The sequence below is a fragment of the Copadichromis virginalis genome, linkage group LG6 (genome assembly GCF_057382275.1).
Source record: "Copadichromis virginalis isolate Kocher_CV1m ecotype Utaka linkage group LG6, C_Virginalis_male_GT1.1, whole genome shotgun sequence".
Taxonomy (NCBI): domain Eukaryota; kingdom Metazoa; phylum Chordata; class Actinopteri; order Cichliformes; family Cichlidae; genus Copadichromis; species Copadichromis virginalis.
This window is the reverse complement of record NC_140623.1, coordinates 28,758,973-28,779,858: the sequence shown is the minus strand read 5'-3', so window position 1 is coordinate 28,779,858 and position 20,886 is coordinate 28,758,973. Positions and strand designations below refer to the sequence as shown.

Below are 20,886 nucleotides of genomic sequence, written 5' to 3'. Positions count from 1 at the left end.
ATGAAATTAAGTCATTTTTAAAATGGTGAAATGCCAATACTAAAGTAAATGGTAAATTAGGACCAGTTTGGCCTTGGGCAAAAAGAAAGAAAAAGGAAGTAGAAGAGGAAGAAAACTGCAAATATTTCGTGGATATAGCAGGGCTTTTACTGTATGGAAGGGTGATTTCACTGTTTTCTGCTAAACGTGCTCAACCCAGCATAAAGTACCGGATCAACTGGGGAGGGGGGGGTCTCTCAGATTCACACTTCTCTGTCTTCTCTCCTGAGGTAATTTGCGCCCCACTACCGCAACAGTCTCCTGAAGCGCCACCAGTGGACGTCGTTGTTCCGCCTGCTGTCACCCAAGATGAGCTGACCTAAAGCCGTGCCAAGCAAGATCCGATCCGCGCGAGAGAATATGTGGAGAGAGAGAGAGAGCGAGAGAGGGAGGGAGAGAAATTTTGAAAAGACCGGCAGGAGGAGCGGGACTTGCTATAAGGACACAAGCGACTCTTAAATCCATCCGTTTCTCTATTTTTACGCAAGAGATTGGAAGAAACAAACAAACCGAGACCAGCGAGTGAGAAAAGTAGCGCGTCTTCGCCGGTCTTTTACATTATTTAAAATAAATCTCAGGTAAAGTGAGCTTTTATAGATTTTAGATAAGAAAAATTAGGAATAAATATACTCCAGTTTTTTATCACTTATTTTTTTTTTTTATCAGATATTAATATATTTTTGTGTCATCACTAAAATAACTCACTCTTCGTGCTCTCTGTGTTCCCTCTCAACTCTGCAGACACACTTGGGGGATCACGGAGCCACCATGATAAGAGCTGTGGATGTTGTGCTGGTTTTGCTGCTCGCCGTGTCCCTGTCGTGCAGGAGCGCCTCTGGAGGGTACGGGATGAGCATGTTTGCAGCACAGACCTCTCCTCCGGATCCCTGCTACGACGAACACGGCAACCCGCGGCGCTGCATCCCGGACTTCGTCAACTCCGCCTTCGGGAAGGAAGTGAGGGTGTCCAGTACCTGCGGCAAGACGCCGAGTCGCTACTGCCTGGTGACCTCTGCCGAGACAGGAGAGGAGAAAACCAGAAACTGTCACACCTGCGACGCCTCTGACCCCAAGAAGTATCACCCACCAGCGTATCTAACGGATCTTAACAACCCTCACAACCTCACCTGCTGGCAGTCTGAGAACTTCATCCAGTACCCGCAAAATGTCACCCTGACTCTGTCCCTCGGCAAGAAGTTTGAGGTAACGTATGTGAGCCTACAGTTCTGCTCGCCCCGACCCGAATCCATGGCTATTTACAAGTCCATGGACTACGGGAAAACTTGGGTACCCTTTCAGGTTTACTCTACCCAGTGCAGGAAGATGTATAACAAGCCCAACAGGGCCGTTATCACAAAACAGAACGAGCAGGAGGCAGTCTGCACGGACTCACACACCGACATCTACCCTCTGACCGGCGGGCTCATCGCCTTCAGCACGCTGGACGGCAGACCGTCGGCGCATGACTTTGACAACTCCCCGGTGCTGCAGGACTGGGTCACAGCCACGGACATTAAGGTCATCTTCAGCAGGTTGCACACTTTCGGCGACGAGAATGAGGACGACTCGGAACTGGCCCGGGACTCGTATTTCTACTCAGTGTCGGACCTGCAGGTCGGAGGGAGATGCAAATGCAACGGACACGCATCTCGGTGCGTAAAGGACCGAGACGGGAATCTGGTGTGTGAGTGTAAGCACAACACCGCCGGGCCCGAGTGCGACAGGTGCAAACCTTTTCACTACGACAGACCGTGGCAGAGAGCCACAGCCAGGGAGGCCAACGAGTGTGTCGGTAAGTCCCACCCGCGGCCCTCCATCCCGGAGCGACTGTCTGATGACGAGAAGTGTTTCTTAACCTGAAATTATGAAATTAGAATTGCGGTGGCAGGATGTGCTGATGTGTTGGAGATGTGGAAAATGTATTAACCTAACCAGGTAGATTGAGAAATGGAAAGATTTTCGTTACGCAAAATTGTGTGTGTCAATTATATGGTTTAATAATAATAATAATAATAATAATAATAATAATAATAATAATAATAATAATAATAATAATAATAATAATATTTTCTTTAAATCTGCCAATAATTTAATTGCTTTAGTTTATTAAGCTCCAACAGTCTCTTCAAATACAACCTTTACTGCGGTTCTGTTTAAATGAATACTTCGGCTCACGTCCACGAGCATATTTGGATTTAAGTCACATGCAACATGAAATGCAATTTGAAAGTCCATTTAGCTCGTCGCAGGCCATAATGGAGGCTTTTAAACCACCTCAAACGGGACCACTGAGCCTAATGACCCACAGCATCATTTCTCATTGCTCGACTTCACCGCTACAATAAAGCGATGCCTTTTAATTTATCTGAAGAATCGTGCAAAAACTCGCCACACTGCTAATTGAAAACAGACCCTTCTTCGTTCCTCAATCACACAAGTATCTCTCAACAAAATCGATCAGGTCTTATGACACAAAGCACAGAAAAGTAGATTTATTGCTATTGGTTATACAGTTTATTGTTACATTCAAGCACGAGAACATGCTGCAGAGAAGAAGAGATGTTATTTGCTTTATTGGTTGCAAATGTGAGTAATTCAAATTAAATCAATTTTAAAACGGATTATAACTGTGCAAAATCCTCAAATTCGGATAGCATAGTTAATTACATGATTTCTTTTTATGCAATACCAAAAAGAAACAGGTGTTACACACAAAAGAGGCAAATTTCACGATTTTATCAGCGAGTCAGCTCTTTGTGTCTGCAAGTTTCATCAGCTGCTGAGTGATAAAAGTGATCAAAGTTGCAATAGTTGTATTTTATTATAAGCTGGCACGGATAAGTAAGCCTGTAGATTGCAGATAGTGCAGAATGCTTTTCAGATGGCTTGGATGGCCAAGTTATGCAGGCTAGAGATTCAGAAAAAGCTTGTGGGCATTTCAAACACTGTAAGAAGTCATTTAGGAATTGTTTGTGCAGATTAGTGAAATTGTCAGTTTCATCCCTGAATCTCAGTGTTGGAAAACATTTAAACAAAAGTTTTTTTTTCTTTTAGTGTTCCTGTGTGGTGATTTGTATCAAATCTTTAATGAGGATCTTTATTCACCGTCCTTTCTTTGGCCATGCTTCATATTAAAAATTCTCTCTTTGCATTTTATTTTAAAAATAACTTTGGTTTTATTTTAATTACTGTATACAGAGGTGTTAGAATCACGTGGACCTTAAAAGCAACAGTGTTGCAATAATCTGAAGTGCAGCCCCCAGTGTAGGATGTCGATGAAACAGCCAGAGAGTGAAAAGGACAAGCAAAAAGATGACTGATGATAGACACTAAAACAAAACCCTCAGTGTAACACTCTACAATCACAGAAAGACACATCCATCACAAACCAATTCAGACCCTTATATTTTCCATTCAGCTGCAGGTCTGCAGGGGGAAAGGGGCTCTATATTGTTTGACAGTCACAGCACATGTCAGCCACTCTGACACATAGCAGCTGTTTAAAAGGTTTTTGTTTGCTAGTGTTGCCCATTTCTAAAGCTCTGGGACATTCCTAGTGACAGATGTGAACATGCTGCTAAGTCAACAGAAACAGTGGAAGCTGTTCATACTGTAGGAGAAAGTCCCAGTTTGTCCAAGGAAGCAATAAAACCCAAGAAAAGAGTATTTTTACTCTTTATAGTTTGTTTTTCTTGTCAGGTAACCCATTTTAGCCTGCATGCTTTTAAATATAAAGGTAACTAACCCAAGTAAGTGATTTTGCAGCTTTATTTAGTCAATATTATTTATTTACTATTTTTAAAAATAAGTGTTTGTTTTTTTGGTCATTTAAAGGTACAAAACATTGAGATAAATGAAAAACGTGTTGGTCCTTGTTAATGTTAGATCTATCATCACATTGGGTAGAGGGACATTTGGAGACATTTGTAAATACTGGCAAAATTATTAAACAGAAAAAAGGCACAAGCCCTGAATCATATATAAACTATTTTATTTAACCAATATCATTTACACTTTTTTATACCTGACCAGAAAAAATAAAATAATATATATATATGTATATATATATATATATATATATTAGAGATGGACCGATCCGATATTACGTATCGGTATCGGTCCGATACTGACCTAAATTACTGGATCGGATATCGGAGAAAAATAAAAAATGTAATCCGATCCATTAAATATCACGAAAGCACCTCACAAAACTTGCAACACACCGTAACTCACCTCAGAACGTTAGCAGTCGGAGCAGTATGCATCACATGATAGAGCGGCTGTGGCATGCCGGACCTGTCGGTGGTCTGGATAGCATTTGGAGCTTCGCTAGCAACCCGGCATTTCATCTCCGACAAAGTTATCCCCGAGAGAAGTAAAGCAAGTGTGTAAGTCCATCTCTGAATGTTTGTAAAGCATTCCTGCGTTAAGCTTAACAAACGACTGCCTCTTCTTGCTGCTACTTCAATCATGAAACTGCTTAACGATCAGCTGATCGGCTTTTCTGTGGGAGTACGTCTCTCTTGTTTGCTTTTGGCCCACTTTGCACCAGAAAGAGGAAACCAGCGGCTGAACAACAGCAGCACGTTTAAGCTCTATAAGCTGTTGTTAGAATTTATTTAATATTACTTTCTACTCGAGGATCTTTTTCTACGTAGCTGACGGCTGGTAACTGTGCAGGGGCGGATCTAGCAAAGTTTAGCCAGGGGGGCCGATAGGGCATTAACAGGGAAAAGGGGGCACAAAGACATACTTTTCTTTCTTATTCTCATTTAAAATGTCGAGCTTTTAATAAATAATTATCTGACACCCAAAGTTTTAATTTGATGCAAAATGAATAGAAGTCCATTACTGTATATAGTAACTATTAAGTCTAATATATATATATATATATATATATATATACCCTAGTAAGCTATAGTACTTTTTCCTTTGTGAAGGTACCATCTGTGCAGTCTGCAATTTTGTTGAAGAAAGATGTTGAATCTATTTAATATTTCTTGAAAAATAATTGATTTCTGTGCATTTTTTTTCCACACTGCATCAAATTAAGGTTGATTACGTCGATTAAGCATCATGAGGTGGAGCGTGAGGGGTGGTTCCCTATTTTTTATTTATTTATTTTTGTTGTTGCTGGGAGTTGGAACCCTATTAGTTAGGTTGCTTAATATATATGCTAAGTACTCTTTAAAATACCAGAATAGGGAGGATGGTGTAGGTTTAAGTTTATTAGATTGATCAGTATTGCTGAACTATGAAATATTTTTTTTGCATACAGATATAACAGAATAGCTTTAGTGTAGTTGTTGTTTTAAACTTGAGTATGAACTTATACAAAATGCAGCAAGATATTTAAAAAACTGTTTTGTTGATTAAAAAACACTATATCGGATTCATATCGGTATCGGCAGATATCCAAATTTATGATATCGGTATCGGTATCGGACATAAAAAAGTGGTATCGTGCCATCTCTAATATATATATATATATATATATATATATAGATAGATAGATACATTGCACTGGATTCACAAAAGTGTGAAAATGGCTATTTTTAGAAAAGTATTTTAGTTTTTAACATTTTGCAGGTTTTGGGAAAGTGTGTGTGCATTTTTAAGCTGAAGCAAACACTAAATGTTGGTGAGAAGTAGATCTTTGTAAAGAAACTGAACAATAGAAGAGGGCGAGTTACATGGAAAACAGAACCTTTTGATAACTTTAAATATCACACTAACATCTGAACAAAAGAGAGGAGATGGTTGAAAGGATCTCGTAAAACTTTGTTGATTACTTCCATCATGATCAGACAGATCGGGCAATCTTGAATGTGCATCTCGATGCATTTGGGTGTCTCGACAGCAAATTCTAAGTCTGTAATGCAATGAGCTAAATAACACGAATGACGTGGAAGTGTCCTCACTCAAGCCTTTTAGGCTAAATGACGAGCTCATTTACAGAAATCCCCGTCAACTGTTCAATAAAGGAAGGCGATAAAGGAAGGTTTCAGCTTCTCTGGAAAAAAAAATCACAAATGTGATTCTTTTTTTCCCCTAGTTTGCAGTTTTTGCGTAATTTACTTGATGTCTTGGGTACAAGAAGAAGACAAAGTGTTTTGAATAATTTAGGAAGATTAAGGACGATTGGGAAGAGGGCTAAAAAGCATGCAGAATGAGGGGACAAGTGCCGTACTGCAAGGGCCAGCAGGGACGGAGGGAGGGGCTGGCCGTGAGACGAGAATAGTGAAAATGAAGTACATGAACCTAATCCAGGGGCGGGGTGTATGTCGGATAGGTTGGAGGGGGGGCACATGATGGAGAAACTGTGTGAGGAAGAGAGAGGCAGTGAATACATTTTCCTCAGTTGTTCATTTTACAACTCAACATATAAAGAGTTTAGGATCAGGAAGAAGCTCTCCTTCCTCTCTGAACTCAACCACCATAATGACCTACAGAATAGAGTTGTACATATTTCCACGAGACTCTCTCAGTTTGCAATCTTTATGCTTTTGCTCACTCATTGTTGGCATGTAGGGTCTTTCACTCCTAAAGCCTGAAACATAGGTTTGATTTCAGATTAGACAAATTATGATCCACATTGTCATCATGCATATTGCACCTTAGATCACAATTAGTCTCCTGGATAGAGGCCTGCTACTTTATGAGTTAAAGCTTTGCTGTGTTATATTTCACTGATGTCAACTTCCAGCACATATAGACAAATTTTAGCACTAAATCAGAATACAGTTAGTTGGGTTGTTTTTTTTTAGCTTGTTTGTTTTTGATTGGATGATAATTTTTTAAAGACTGAGTAATGCCTGCAGGTCTTTCTTTATAAAGGCCTCTTAGACTGCATAAAACAGGGTACCATGTTGCCCTGGGTTTCAACTGTGTCAGTCTAAACCCTTGACAAATGGATTCTGCAGGGCACTTTTTCTACCAGTTGCTGCTGCTGCTGCAGCTCCTGAATGGTATACCTGGAAATAAAATTAAGAACTAATGTCTTTTCTCTTCTGTCGTGGTAAGTGGACACTTTTTAATATTACTGGAAGAAATTCAACGTGTGAAAGTAAGACGGAGCCTCATTTCCAGTGGAAATTACACCTCTTTCCATATCCCTAAATCATTTGGGCGACTTGTGATCTGTGCTTGTTTTGCCCCCAGTTATCAAGATCTACACAACAGAAAACACAAAGTACATTCAAATGTTCCCAGGTGCTGTTAAGAGGCAACTGACTGACAGTGTCAGCCACATGCAACTATATTTGAAATTGTGTTAATGCCTTGTGATATGTGGCTAAAAAATAAAATAAAATAAATTAATAAAAATCAAGAAGAACAAATAAATGAATTCTTTAAAACAGCTGTTTTCTGTTAGGTGATGTATTTCTTTCTTAATTTCATGGATTTTTGCCAACATCTTAACAAAGTTTAGGATCATTCCAGAGCAACAACAAGAGAGAGAGATAACAAAAACATTTCCAGCAATGTTATCAGGACTTTGCAAAATTTCTTGTAACCAATGAAAACACAAGAGTTTATTTTTCCTCCGCTAACCATGGTGCTTTCAACAACTATATAAGACAAAATCCAGTACTGAAAATTCTGAAATGCAAATGATGCCCTGTAGCCATAGACATGCTGTTCTTTAACTCTTTGCAATCTTGACAGCCTACTAGGAGTAACCCTTGAAGCCCTTTTCTGAACAGCGGATTCTGTCATATTTCAGACCTGCTTGTAGAACAGCATGACTGGGTTTCTGCAGCTACCTTTGGAAAAACCCAGAAATTATTCTTAATAGCTGTCAAACCACATCCTCAATGATGTATTCTAAGGTATCAAAACTTGTCATTAAGGCTACAGGGCTTATTGTCAGATGCTCTCTTTATGTGCAAAACAGTTAATCAGAGTTTGCCATTTCTATCCAAGCACATTAGACTGAGGGTTGTATTCTCGCTTTCGGCTGATTCTGTGAAACCCTTTCCAGAGAGTGATCAAACGTTACACCCATGTGGTGCATGTTTTCTTTGCGATATTTGTTGCCCTTTTTGATTTCATTGTTTAGTTGTGTTGTATACAGTCAGACACATGTTTTTATGTGTGCAAAAGAAGTCCCGGCCAGTCGGTTGTCAGCTGGACAACAGAGATATCCTACAGGCCTTAGTTCGGATGTTTCCTAGCCATTTTGTTTGTTTGTAACCTTTCAAACTGAGGTTCTGGTTAATGTTTAAGCAGCTCACCGTGCACTCTTATAAACCGGCATCCTTCATCTTCAAAGCTGCCGGCAGGATGCATTGTTAGTCTCAGTGGCAGCAAACAGTGCTGGGAATAAACTGACGGCTTAGCTTTGCACTTTGCACTGTCATACTTTTCTTCACCTTCAGTGTTTCACTGACCCTTTTCCTCTGACGTGCAGTCATGGGTAGGCACGCACATATGCTCACACGCGCGCGCACAGAGTTTCTTTCAGGTCTTTATCCGTCAGTTCAAACAGGGGGGGGAATGGCCTCTCTCTCACTTCTAGAACTTCTTTCCATGAGCTCTTATCAGTGTTTATGACTGGTTTTGTAAACCGTGCTGCAAAAAATAAGTCGTGCACGGTCCAGACGACTGGCGAACCCTTCTGTTTTAGATTCGAAGACCTGCTGTATCTCTCAAACAGACAGAAACGTGGACGCAGATTGTAAGCAAGGCTGATGGTACAGTATATCAAGTGCTCTAACTAAACACTAAAAAAAGACATCCAGGAGAGAGACACACAGAAGCACGCACACACACTGCAGGAGCAGTAAAAATGAAAACCTCTCTCCTTTCTGTTGTAGGATTACATGAGACTATATGAGCTGTGTCTGCTGCTGTAGCCACTACTACTGCTGTCATCTGGGAGTGCGAAGCTCTATTTTTGCACTTGTATATCCTCACAAGGTGTTGGGATGAGATGCTTTGACACACACCGCATTGCTAATTTAGCTGAGAATCTATGCTAAGAATTCAAAAGCTAGTTACATCTGAAATGTAAATACTTGGACTTATGAACTTTCACCCTTGGTCAGTATTCACAGCTGTTAAGTCCTGTCACCATCTGAGAGTTTTAAATGCACGCTTACTGATAAAGAAAAATACTTTGATGGTACAACTATTGAGCTGTCTGATTACATGTGTACAGTCAGGTGGGTGTTTCATTCACAATATAGCAAAAATTCAAGTAAGATTGTGAACAAACTAAAATTAGACTTTGTGTAAGGAGGTAGCCAAAGTGAAATTCAGTTCCTGAGGCACAGGGTGAAAAATACTCTGCATGAAAAAGTCCGTCTGTTTCAGCAGGATTCTGAGTTCGAGCCTCAGAAGGATACTAAAGTATTTGTGTAAATCAATAATGATAATTTAATAAAATAATTATAATCAGAGGACTTTAATAAAACAGCTACTCTGCACACTTTTGCAACCAGAGACTGTACAATCCCCAGGAGTGAGATCATTCCTAATAGCGATAATTTTCCCTCAAATAGATGTGACAAATAGTGTAGATACTGTTGGGTATGTTGAAGCATGGGAGATCTTGAAGTAATTAATGTCAGTAGTTGGCAGCGGCCCTTTTCGGAGCTGGAATTTTGGAGCTAGTTGTTGCTTGTCATGAGGCCTGTTCAAGAAGCAGTTCAATTTTGATGCTATTCCAGTTTTGTGCTGATAATAAACTCTGACAGCCCTTTGAAGACTGGAAATTAGCGTATATCAAAAAATGTCTGTGGTTAATGTACACATAGATTACATGTGTGTATGCGAGTGTGTTTGCTCTGAGAGGAAAAATACAAGCGAGGCTGGCTTACTTTTTGGTTTGAAAGCAACGTGCTCAGCTGTCGGAAAAGACAAAAATCTGCTGTGAAATTTCACAGCCTGTGTATCTGTTGTGCAGTTCAGTGTCCTTTGGGCAAAGCGAACCTTTCGGCGACTGTGGTTTTGTTTCATTGCTCTGGCTACAACGCATAATGCAACACAGACCCTGCTCACAGTGTGAGTCCCTTTTCTCAGCCAGCGCCTGTGTGCATGTGTGCGCGAGCGGGCCTCCGTGCACATGCTCGTACCAGAAATGGAACTTCAAGCTTGTTTTTGAGAAATCGCTGGTAGGAAGCCATATTGCATCTGAAAGAATGCCATATTGCGTTACTCCGTTGGCTTCTGGCCTGCGCTCACTTCCTCTTGTCACCCTTGCTGAAGCTTCAACTTACTGTGTACTGTAGCTTTTTTATTACAGCATTCAAACAGCCCAGAAACTCAGATTGTAGTCATCATTATAATCATCATCATGCTCTTGATTATGATCAGAAGGATCAGTGCTGCATACCTGTGGAAGAAAACATTGACCCCGTGTGTGTGAGTCTCTGTGTGTGTGTGTGTGGCATATTTAAAATGTTTCCATTCAATCTGTGCCAATACTCTCCTAGCAGCTGGTGATAATTGGTCTGGCCAACGAGATCCAAATGATCTTTTCCTCTTCTTTCTCCCTCAAACACAGTAATCAGGTGTATTCTCAAGGGAGAAATCTAGGCGCACTGCACATGCCCGCTAAAGACTTTCGGCTATCTTATTAATCCGGTTCAAACCGCAAGCATAAAGTAGGCTTTCCTTACAGCGATGACAGCTGTTTCGTTATTTTTATTGGAAGGCTTGGTTTTCGACAGCTCGGCGAGCTCAATCATGGCAGGTTGCCTTAGGTGCAAAAAGTTAAATGCATTACAAATATACCAAAACAGTGTTCAAACATGACTTAGGTGGCTCCCAAACATCTGTACAAATTCTGCAACGCAAAAGACCAGAGGGACACAGGCTTTTCACACACAGCTGTACAGATATTCTTCAGATATTCCAGATGTTCCTCGTGTATGTATCCAATGACAGAGGGAAGACGCTCCTTTCAGTCATAATACCTGCCTGTTGTCTGCAAGCTGTTTTTTTTTCTGCCTCTTTGTGTGTTTCAGTGTGTCTTTCATCTCTGTCAGAAGGCCTTGACATCATTTGGTGTATTTGTTTTTACTGTAGAGTGTGTGCCTGCATACATCTGTGTGTGTGTGTGTGTGTGTGTGTGTGTGTGTGTGTGTGTGTGTGTGTGTGAGAGAGAGAGAGACAGAGAGTGAGAAATGGAGACTGTGTCTGGATTTCTCTGTCAACTTCATTTTCTACCAGTCGGTGTTTATGCAAACAGTAATGCTCTCTAGGATGTGAGCAGCTATTCAGCGCCTGGGGAGGTGTCTCTTAATGAATTAATTGATGACTTGATGCTATAGTGAAAGTTCGACTTAGCAGAGGGAGGATCTCCATGTGCTGTGGTTTTGGCATAAATCGCAGCCTGAGTACATGTGTGTGTGTGAGAGAGAGAGAGTGTGTGGGAGAGAGAAACAAAGAGACGGATAAGGAGGGAGAGGGGTGGTGGAGTGTATGTGATGGAAAGCTTTGGTTTGAGAGGGTACCAAATGACTGGGGGTAATTAAAACCCACACCAGACAATATTAGTCTGCGTTCACACATTAGACACAAGACACTTCAATGCCTCACTCCTCAGCTCTATGAATCACAGCCTGCCTGTCTCCTACATATTTTAAGCACCCGCACTTACACCACAGAATAAGTGCTGTCACATAGACGTGACAGGCAGGACACTGTCTGCACCGTTCGGTGGGAAAGGTTCCCAGGATTCAGCTCTTTGCTACTATAAGTGGGAGGATGAAAAGTAACACTGTTACACTAATGCTTTATCCACAAAGGAATTATTTGGAAAATTCATATATTGTCTCAGATTCACAGCGTCCACTTAGACATTTAGTTATTTATTTAGCCTCCACTGTTGCTGTTTCATTTCTTTCAATACTCCACCAGTTTTGCAATTCCTTGCTCTAACAGCATGGCTGAAGTGAGACAGTGTAAATAATCAAACTCACTACGGATCTGAATGAGAACCCGAGGAAACTGCATTCTCGTACGGTAGTGTCTTCTCAATCACGTGGCTAGCCCAACATTTTACTTGAAGCTTGTGATGAAGACAATGACTTGTCAGTATAGTGTTTGAACAAATAACACATAACACAATACACAATGGGTCATATAACCATAAAGTTCAACAACTGGACTTTTTTATCCCAAATGAATGACACTGTGGTAGGTGTTAGGAAGAATGCAGATTTGAGCGATTTAAACTTTCTTCAGATGTTGATGCTATTATCTACATTATTACAGTCTACACTCAGTAGTTTGGTTTTGAGTGAGTGACTGCGAATGTAGTCTTGAGCCTTACCCTAACACAGAGCTAAAGACTGGGTCAAAGAAATTGCGTAATCTTACTGTTTTCTAACCATTCCTTCAGATTTCACAGTCACACTCTTCAGACCCAAGTGATACCAAAGTAATGGCAAGTCCCACCACTCAGCAGCAATCTTTCTAATGCCCTGAGATAGCTATTCATTCCACTACTCAGAGAGTTGCGTCAATACACCACAATTGGCTCGATGTGGAATACACATTGAGCCAAAGAAGATGATTGGCTTTTTAATAGAAGGGTGGGGCAGTGGGTCAGACAGCTACCATCTCTGGCATTGCAAAATGCACCCATAGAGTTCTATTCAGGACTCTTTGGTGCTCACTTAAGTGGTTATTAAAATCTGTTCAGCTTGTGTGCATAACACACAAAATATTCTATGCAGCTTTTTTCTTTCTTCTAAATATACAGTAGTACTGCTAAAACACGTTAAGTAACATTATGTAAGAATTCAGCAGGCTTCCCCTTTAAGCCCTTCAGTTTATGCACGAGTCATGATCACTCATTCATGCAGTCATCGGGTCTGTAACACACTGTAAGCACAATCCTGATTCATGGCCACTATAGACGGACTCATGTTAACGTGGGTCATAAAGGGACCAGTAAACAGAGTAAGAAAACAGAGAAAGAGAGCGAGAGAGAGAGGGAGACTGGCACTGGAGGATTATTATGCTTTCAGTTAAAAAGCAGCGAGTGTGTGCGTATGTGAGATCTGATCCTCAGGCCGGGGCCAGTGGTGCTGTAGAGGATCAGAGCTGATGACCTCAGCACCTCTTTGAGGCAGCAACCTACTTGTGGCCATTTGTAGCCAAAGCAAATATATAACATGTGAAGAAAAAGAAAAAGGAAGCAAGAAGAACAGAAAGTGATTCTTAGTGAAGAAAATTCTTAAAACTCTCCTGCACTGCGCTCTGGGTCTTGCGGTGATTAGCTAATGTGAGGTAAAATCCTCACATGTTGCTTTCCTTCTTTTACTTCCAGGTAGGAGAAGCACTGACGCTGGTGCAGCATGTGTTGCTACATTACGCTACAATTACCCAGGTCTGTTCACACTTAAAAATGATAGCCTTGGCACAGTTTGTAACAGTTCCTCCAAATATTCTTGTAGCTGATAGGGCTGTGTCGGCATGAACAACAACAATAAAAAACAGATACTCTCTTATGTGTGTGTGTGTAAGAGAGAGAGAGAGAGAGAGAGAGACATAAAAGAGAAGCAGGCTTTTGTATATGCAGCAGCTCAGCATTTGATTCAAGGTGAAAGTCCTGGCAAAAACTGCCCTGGCAGCAGTCGCACAACTCGCCGACAGGACCACCTAGCATGAGCGTGAGCACATTGTGCTCTGAAGCAGAGGTCCTTAACACTCACAGCTATAGATGATTAATGGCTGGATGAAGTTACACCTCCACGGAGCAGTCAGTTGAGCAGATCAGAGCGCCCCCCGCTGTTGCTGAAGCACACTGTTGCAGTCATCTGAATGAACTGCAAACAGCTGGAATCATCCTCGGAGGAGTAAAGCCCCTGCTGTTGCGGTTTAATTATGCCGTAAACTTGGAGACTGTAGATGCAAAGTCTCAAAGCATTTTGTTCTGCACTTAACGTTTTAATGATATTAGATCGACAGAAGTTAATGTGTGGGCAAAAGAAAAAAATCCTTCCACTTGTCTTTTACAGATTCCTTCTTTCTCTTCGTTTTTCTCAAGCACGTGCAAACAAAAAATGGAGAAACCACCTGTGACAGATCAAGCGGACCTAACCCATTTAATTTTGCACCACACGTGCTCACGTGTCACCAGCAAAAAAAAAAGATCCCTTCCCTTGGAATTTGTTGTGTATGTGTGTGTAAATGTGTGTGTGTGTAGTTGTTTTTGGATAGCTGACAGTAATTTGTCAGCGATGGTGACAAATGGTGGAGGCTGTGTATGTGTGTGTCTCTGTGTTTGTGTAACTAGCCAGCAGGGCACCGGGGGTTTGTAGCACCCAGTTTTCATACATGCCATTAAATTATTGTTGTGTTTGTTTGTATGGGACTAAAGTTGTCTATATAATGAATAGTTATAAATACAGCTAAAAGTCATACAATCCATTATCTTATTCACTGAAAAACTGGAGCCCCCCTGGCTCAAACTAAGTGGTAAATGAAGCTGAAGTTGCAGATTTATACAGTTGCATAAATTGGTGTCAGTCAGCAGAGGTCAGCACAAATTAAACAGATCTGAATAAGGTTGAGGAGAGAATACTGTTCAGGTCGTTTGTTCTCTTACATGGTAAAAAACGAAATACAGCTTTATAAAGTTTTATCCACTTACCTAAAGTTGATTGAGCAAATATCCAATCTGATACAGTAAGTTTATGGATACATTGTGAAATACACTGAAAATGTTGAGTAGGTAGAGCTGGATTTTAAAGCTTTGTACATTTTCCAAGGTAAATGCGGCCAGTGCATGTGAGCACATGTTAGGTACCGAGACTGGGGAGCAGTGATGCGATGTGCCAAATCCCCCAAAAGCTGCCATCTTACCATGAATTTGGCAATCTGATCCAAGAAAGCGAAATAAACAATCTATTATAAATAAGTCAGAATCTCCAGCTTTTAAAGGGTAAAAATATCTGTTACGCACAACGATAAGAACATGATGGACACAACCACAAATAATTACAAGTAGGTGTTAGGCAAGTAAGGTGTTAGACTCCTGCATACACGGTCCTTGACACTATTAAGCGCAGCATTTTCAGTTTGTCTTTCAGGTTTTTGGACACAAAATCCCTATGAGGAAGTTAAATTGAAGATCTTTGAGAAAGAATTTTTTTGGGGGGGAAACACTCAAGTGTAAATTCTATATTTGTGTGCATGTGTTTGGCATGTGAAGCAGAATGCAGCCTTCTGGGAGGATGCTTGGGGAAAAGTTTGCGAGGTCATCTCAATTTGCCCGAGGTGATCCCAGGTTAATCCGTCACTCATTAGCTCTCACAGATAAGACAAAAGTGGGGTAAGGGGCTGCAAATCCATATGCTCTCTCACTCTCTTCCCTTTTTGTCTCTCCTCTTCATTTAGCTATTTTCAACAAGAACGAGCCCCTCTCTGTCCCTCATGGTCTTTAGTAAAAAGAAAAAAAAGAAGAAACCGAGCACATGTAATAGAATAAAGCCATGGTCTTGCCTTCTTTACCTAAGACCTTTTCCTCCTTATTAAACCCTTGCCAGCCTCGGGGACAATACAGCCAATTAATGAAGGTTGGTGTCCAACTGAGTGCAGAAAGAACTGAAGCACTGGCCCCTGCTGATTGAGCTCCTCCTTATGGAGGTCCATTATGGAGTCGGAAGGGTGGTGGGGAAGAGGGGTGACCACAGTAAAAAAGTGATGGAGAGTGGGAACAAGGAAAAGAGAGCAGCTTAAAGACAGAAAGAGACTCGTGACTGAATATGTTAACAGTCGTTTTCATTTATACAGCTTCTACTGCTGCCGGGTCTTGGTTGAGAGCGTCGTCTCTAGTGGTAATGCTGAATGCATGTGTGGGTTGCAGGGGCTCCCCGGCAGCTGTGGGGACCCCCACGCCAGCTGAACAAGTCATCAGGTTCCTGCGTGAGTCTCGTCACTGGTTTTAATAACAAAGGGACCCTCTCACTGGAGGACAAAGCAAACAAATGGGGCTAATTACGGGGGGCTGATAAGGAAATTATGAGGAAATTGAGTCATGAATGGTAATATTTTTGTTATGAGATGATCGTTCGTGGCAAAAATTAATTTCCAAAAGGGGCCCCTCTGTGTTTTTTTCTGAAGCCTGGACCTGGAACTGGATGACACATGAAGGAAAACTTGGCCTCGCTCTCGCTTTCTCTCTCTATCTCTTACTCACTAACCTCTGGAGACACAAAAAGATACTGAAATGATTATGCATCGGGTTTCTGTAGATATCCAGATGTCTACCTGATGATAAAAAGAACCCGGAGAATGGACCTGGCTTTCTTTTTTTACCCCTTCGCCCTCTCCTTGTTTTTTTTTTTGTCATATTTGTATATTTTTATTTCTCCCTGTATGGCAAGGACAGGTCATTGGCAGGGGATGAAAGCTGAAGTACTAGGGAGGGTCTGTAGTCTCTCAGGAAAGTCAAAAAGCTTGGGGTGAAGAAAAAGGTAGCTGGATAGAGGAAAAGAGCTTGGCCAGATGTAGCAGTGTGTCTGGGAGATGATGCAGACCTGTTCCTGTAAGCTGTGCTTAGTAATTTGTGGCTTTGTCACTGTTTTTTTCCTCACTAATCCCAATCAAATGTATGCTCCCAAAAAGGAAAATGAAATCGTACCTTAAAAGATACACACGCTTACTCAGTTTTTATTGAATATGCGAAGACCCTTCAGGGGCAAACAGGAATCAGTGTTTTGGGTCAGAAAATGATCTTTATTATCATCTTCCTTTCTGGAGTTGTATTTCGAGGCATTCAAAGCCAGGTGGGATCTTTAGTACATGAACTTCCTAATGTTCGGAGAGTGGACAACAAAAGGAAACCCTTATGTCTCCATCAAGAGGGGACATTATTCTGCCTGCTGTGCAATTTCATAAATCTATCAAAAATACTTGTTACTTTAAAACCTGTGGCTTTTGTTCTGTGACAGCCACAGTTGCATTATGTGTGAACACTGAGCGGCACGGCTTCCACTTTTAGAAAGAAAGAGAGTATTGGGTTTCTGTGCGGGATTTCCGTAGTGGTTGACGGGAAATGAAATTAACTCGGTGTCCTTAAAACAAACAAGGTCAATGAAAAATAAAGAGTGGAGAGATCACAAATAAAGATACAGAGAAAAAAGAAACACATGAGTTAGGTTTAAGGAAAAGAATAACGGGCTCGTGTTTAGGCTGCTGCCATGGCCGGTGACCTCATCGGAAATGACACCTCTCTTGCCAGCACAGGGGATTTTGTATTTTACACGGTCTCGGTCACAGTACAATAGGCAAGTTGTGAGCGTGTTGGTCGGCGAGATCGGGTTGTCCGGCCATAATGATTTTACAAATGATGGTATCATCGACTTGATCTGTATGAAATGCCAACATACCAACCGAAGGATTTTTCACCATCGCTGCTGAAATGCTGTTGGGCTTCATAAATCAGCTGCAAGACGTTAAGACAAAAAAGCTGCACTGAGAGGTCAAACTATTTTCTGAAGCCATTTCCATTAGATTAAGTTTAAGTGGCCTATTTGATAATTATAGTCAATTTTCCTGGCCCACAATCATCTTGTAGCTGAGTCGCCCTCCTGCCAGTGCAAATATAAAAGAATATCAACAGTCTCAAAATCACAATGGGGTAATATTATTCTTGACATAAATTACACAAGCACTTACATTTCACTGGGGGTTATAGTGTTCTTTGGATTGAAATGTGGAGGGGAACAAAAGCCTTTTTTTCTCAGACCTTTATACTGAAAGTTTGTGATCCTCTTTTTTTAACCGTCTCCTCCTCCACTCAGACATTAGCTGTGTTTTGTAAATTTATTTAGCATGTACGCATACTGTTAAAATTTTCTGTATTTGATTATATTGTAAATATAAGTCCATACCTTATATTTAGCATTGTATGGGAGGCATCATTCTGAGAATCGTCATTCAGAGTGCAAGAACGTTTAGCTGAACCAAAAGATGGCAGGAGTTCTGACTATTGCAGCTGCACAACATCATTTAACTTCCTTTAACCTTTCTTATTAGAGGGAGCATCAATAACTCCTCAATTTTAGAAAATACCGCTTACTTGTTGTTTGAGTTCCTCTCCGCTTAAATGAAAAAAGTGGCGCAATACTCAGTTTACTCCCTGTAAGTCATCTGTTTGCTTGCTCTGGCAAATGCCAGTTCCCCCCTTTCACTAATTACCTTCTACCAATGACTAAATTAAAATGAGGTTTTGGATTTCTGAATCAGAAAGTTGGTTTTTTTTACCTCCGACTCCACTTCCCAAATGTGTCCTTCCTGTCTGAGTCAGAAGTGCCACAACTGGTTATGGAAGATATGAAATGCTTCAGTTTTTGTTAGAAAACAATTTCCTGTTGGAAAAACTTAAAGAGCTTCGGTTCTAGCAGTGCAGTTAAACAAGTGGAAGTATGTAAATGTGTTTGTGTACAAGCACACGTTCATGCCTGCGTGCACAAGGGCCTGTTCCCCAGTTTTCTATGCCAGAGAAGTGCAGTAAATGTGGTTCTGGAAACAGTACAGTAAAAATATCTGTGTCCCATCAGTGTCAGAACCAATCGGCGTGGACCAAACCAGCTGACAAACTGCTTTAACGCAGAACCCATCTGCCATATCTGCCGAAGCGTGACTCACTACTAACGAACATCGCAGTAAAGTGGCAGTGTGCATCCGTAAAAAATGTTTTTTTACTTTACTGACAAAAAATGCACTCGTATCTATTTATGAACACAGTGCTATTGTCCAGTGTTGCTTAGATTGATCATTGTTTTTTGAGCTGGATATAAAATAAATCTGAATTTTAATGAATGCAATTATTTTAAAATGCACTGTCATAACAAAAAGATGTATAAATGCTAAAATGATCGGCAAATGAGCAAAGATTTGGTGATGAAAGGACAATAAAGTACAAAAAAATGTAGCAGTTTCTTAATTAAAAACATAATCCACAGGGATACAGTTAGCAGAGACACAGAAGTTAAGTATTATAACGTTTATTATAACCTTTTTTTAAGTTAAAAAAAATTACTTTTAATTCCTCAAACTTACCACAATACATATTATTCTTTTAGGTCTATTGTTTGCCGTTATTGCAAATAATAGCCTTTTATATAAGTTATGTCATTCCTGTGGCTGTATACATTAACATAATTATAGAGGCTGAAACTGGACAGAGCACATTTTACTTGTTATAAAGATCCAGTCAGGGAGATGGAAAATCTGGAATGACTGAGCTGCAGTGGAAAATAATACTAAATCTGTTGGATTTGGATTCATAGCATCATATTCTTGAAGGTCCTCTATTGTTATGACTCACAATAGCAGAGTTTCAAATTGAGATCTGAATTCTTTTCTGACACAAGTGATGCATATGCATGCACACGCACTTGACACATTGTGATCCATTTGATTCTCTTCTTCTCTTCTAATAATTCAAAACTATTTGGCCTCCTTGCTTGCCTGCATTTACTGTAACTGTTCATGCACTCACATAGTTTCAGAAGGCAATCATATTCATATTAAGCACACAATTAAAATGTGTTCTGTACGAATAAGTCTGAAAGATTGTAGGGGATTGTATTCTGCTACAAAATTGCAGATCGTTGCTAATGACTGTTCATTTATCATATCCTCCAGCATGTAGGTAGCTTTGAAGTTGAGTTTGTCAGTCACCGGTGTTCCCCGTCCATCACAGACTCGCACAAGCTGCAGATTATTAGTCATGCTTCTCCAGGCCCGATAATAGGCACAGGTCATCTTATTCACATTGCTTCTCTATCATTTATCCAGTTTTTCTGCCACAGGCTAGAAAAATCTGTTTCTTTATGAGATCACCTCTCCACATTCAGCTCTGCTTTCTTCTGTTTCTTCCAAGAAAAACACCTGAGCTGGGGTAAAAGTAATGCTTGTTGCTGGCTTCACAGTCCATTTGTGACCCACAGTCGACCAAGCAAAGTATATGGCTGAAGTGAAGCCAGGTAGCTACAGCGACAAATTATTTTCCACCGGCACATTGATGGGTTAAAGAATTAGAACGACGTTGAGGAATTCAGGTTAAAGTTCAAATCGTGTCAATTTGAAGATGGATGAGAGCTGAGGACAATAAATGTGTCACAGAAGTGAAGGAGCTGGCTTTCCGTGACTATCCCACTCATTCCCTCCTCCGGAGAGGAGACTGTGCTTTAGTTGATGGCAAGAAATCAAAAATGTACAGTGTGTGTATGCAAACACAGAAATGCTCAGGAAAAATCTTCAGGTACACTTCTTTCATCAACCTGTCTGCATGCTGCTGCCCACCTTCAAGCCTAGGTGTAATAAAAACTGGCCATACTTACAGAGATGATTAGTAGCCCTAACTTCTGATTTGCTTTTGCTAAGGCTGTTTCTATTATTAGAAATTAGAAACTTTGACAGGCTCAAGATTACTGCTTAGCTTATATACTGTATGCAAACAATCACAACCTGCTCGAAATGCACCGACCCATGTCTTTGCAAATTTGTAACTCTCTCCTTGCAAAGGTACATAGATAGACAGTTTGAATTCTACTGTAACTGCAGATTGTTAAATATACTGCTATTTCCCATAGCAGTTTGTCAGTGAAATTATTCTTCAGGTTTTAGCCAGCCAGCTTGTGTGTATGCGGTGTCCTTTTCCACTGCAACTAAAATATGTTAGTTAACAAGACAGCTTGGAGAAGTCCTGCAAAATGTTTTAAAAAAAAAAACTACTACTGCAAACTGCAAAAGCAGGTTATGAAATTGCTAAGACAATTTTCTTTCATACTCCAACCTGGTCTTTAGCCGAAACCTGCCCCCTGACCGTGCTATGTGTTAGTAACTGACAGGTTTTAAAAGAGGTCAGACAGCCAA

General features: G+C 40.7%; 1 protein-coding gene across 1 annotated transcript in view; it reads left to right on the top strand.

Annotated features, from left to right (window-relative positions):
* The first annotated feature begins 450 nt into the window (after window positions 1–450).
* The window catches only part of ntn1a (netrin 1a), a 58,301-nt gene continuing 37,865 nt past the window's right edge, over window positions 451–20,886 (top strand). The window contains exons 1-2 of the mRNA XM_085459712.1: window positions 451–617; window positions 781–1,831. Of these exons, the coding sequence (XP_085315838.1) occupies window positions 808–1,831 (1,024 nt within the window). The 5' untranslated portion in view covers window positions 451–617; window positions 781–807. The remainder of the gene's footprint in view (window positions 618–780; window positions 1,832–20,886) is intronic.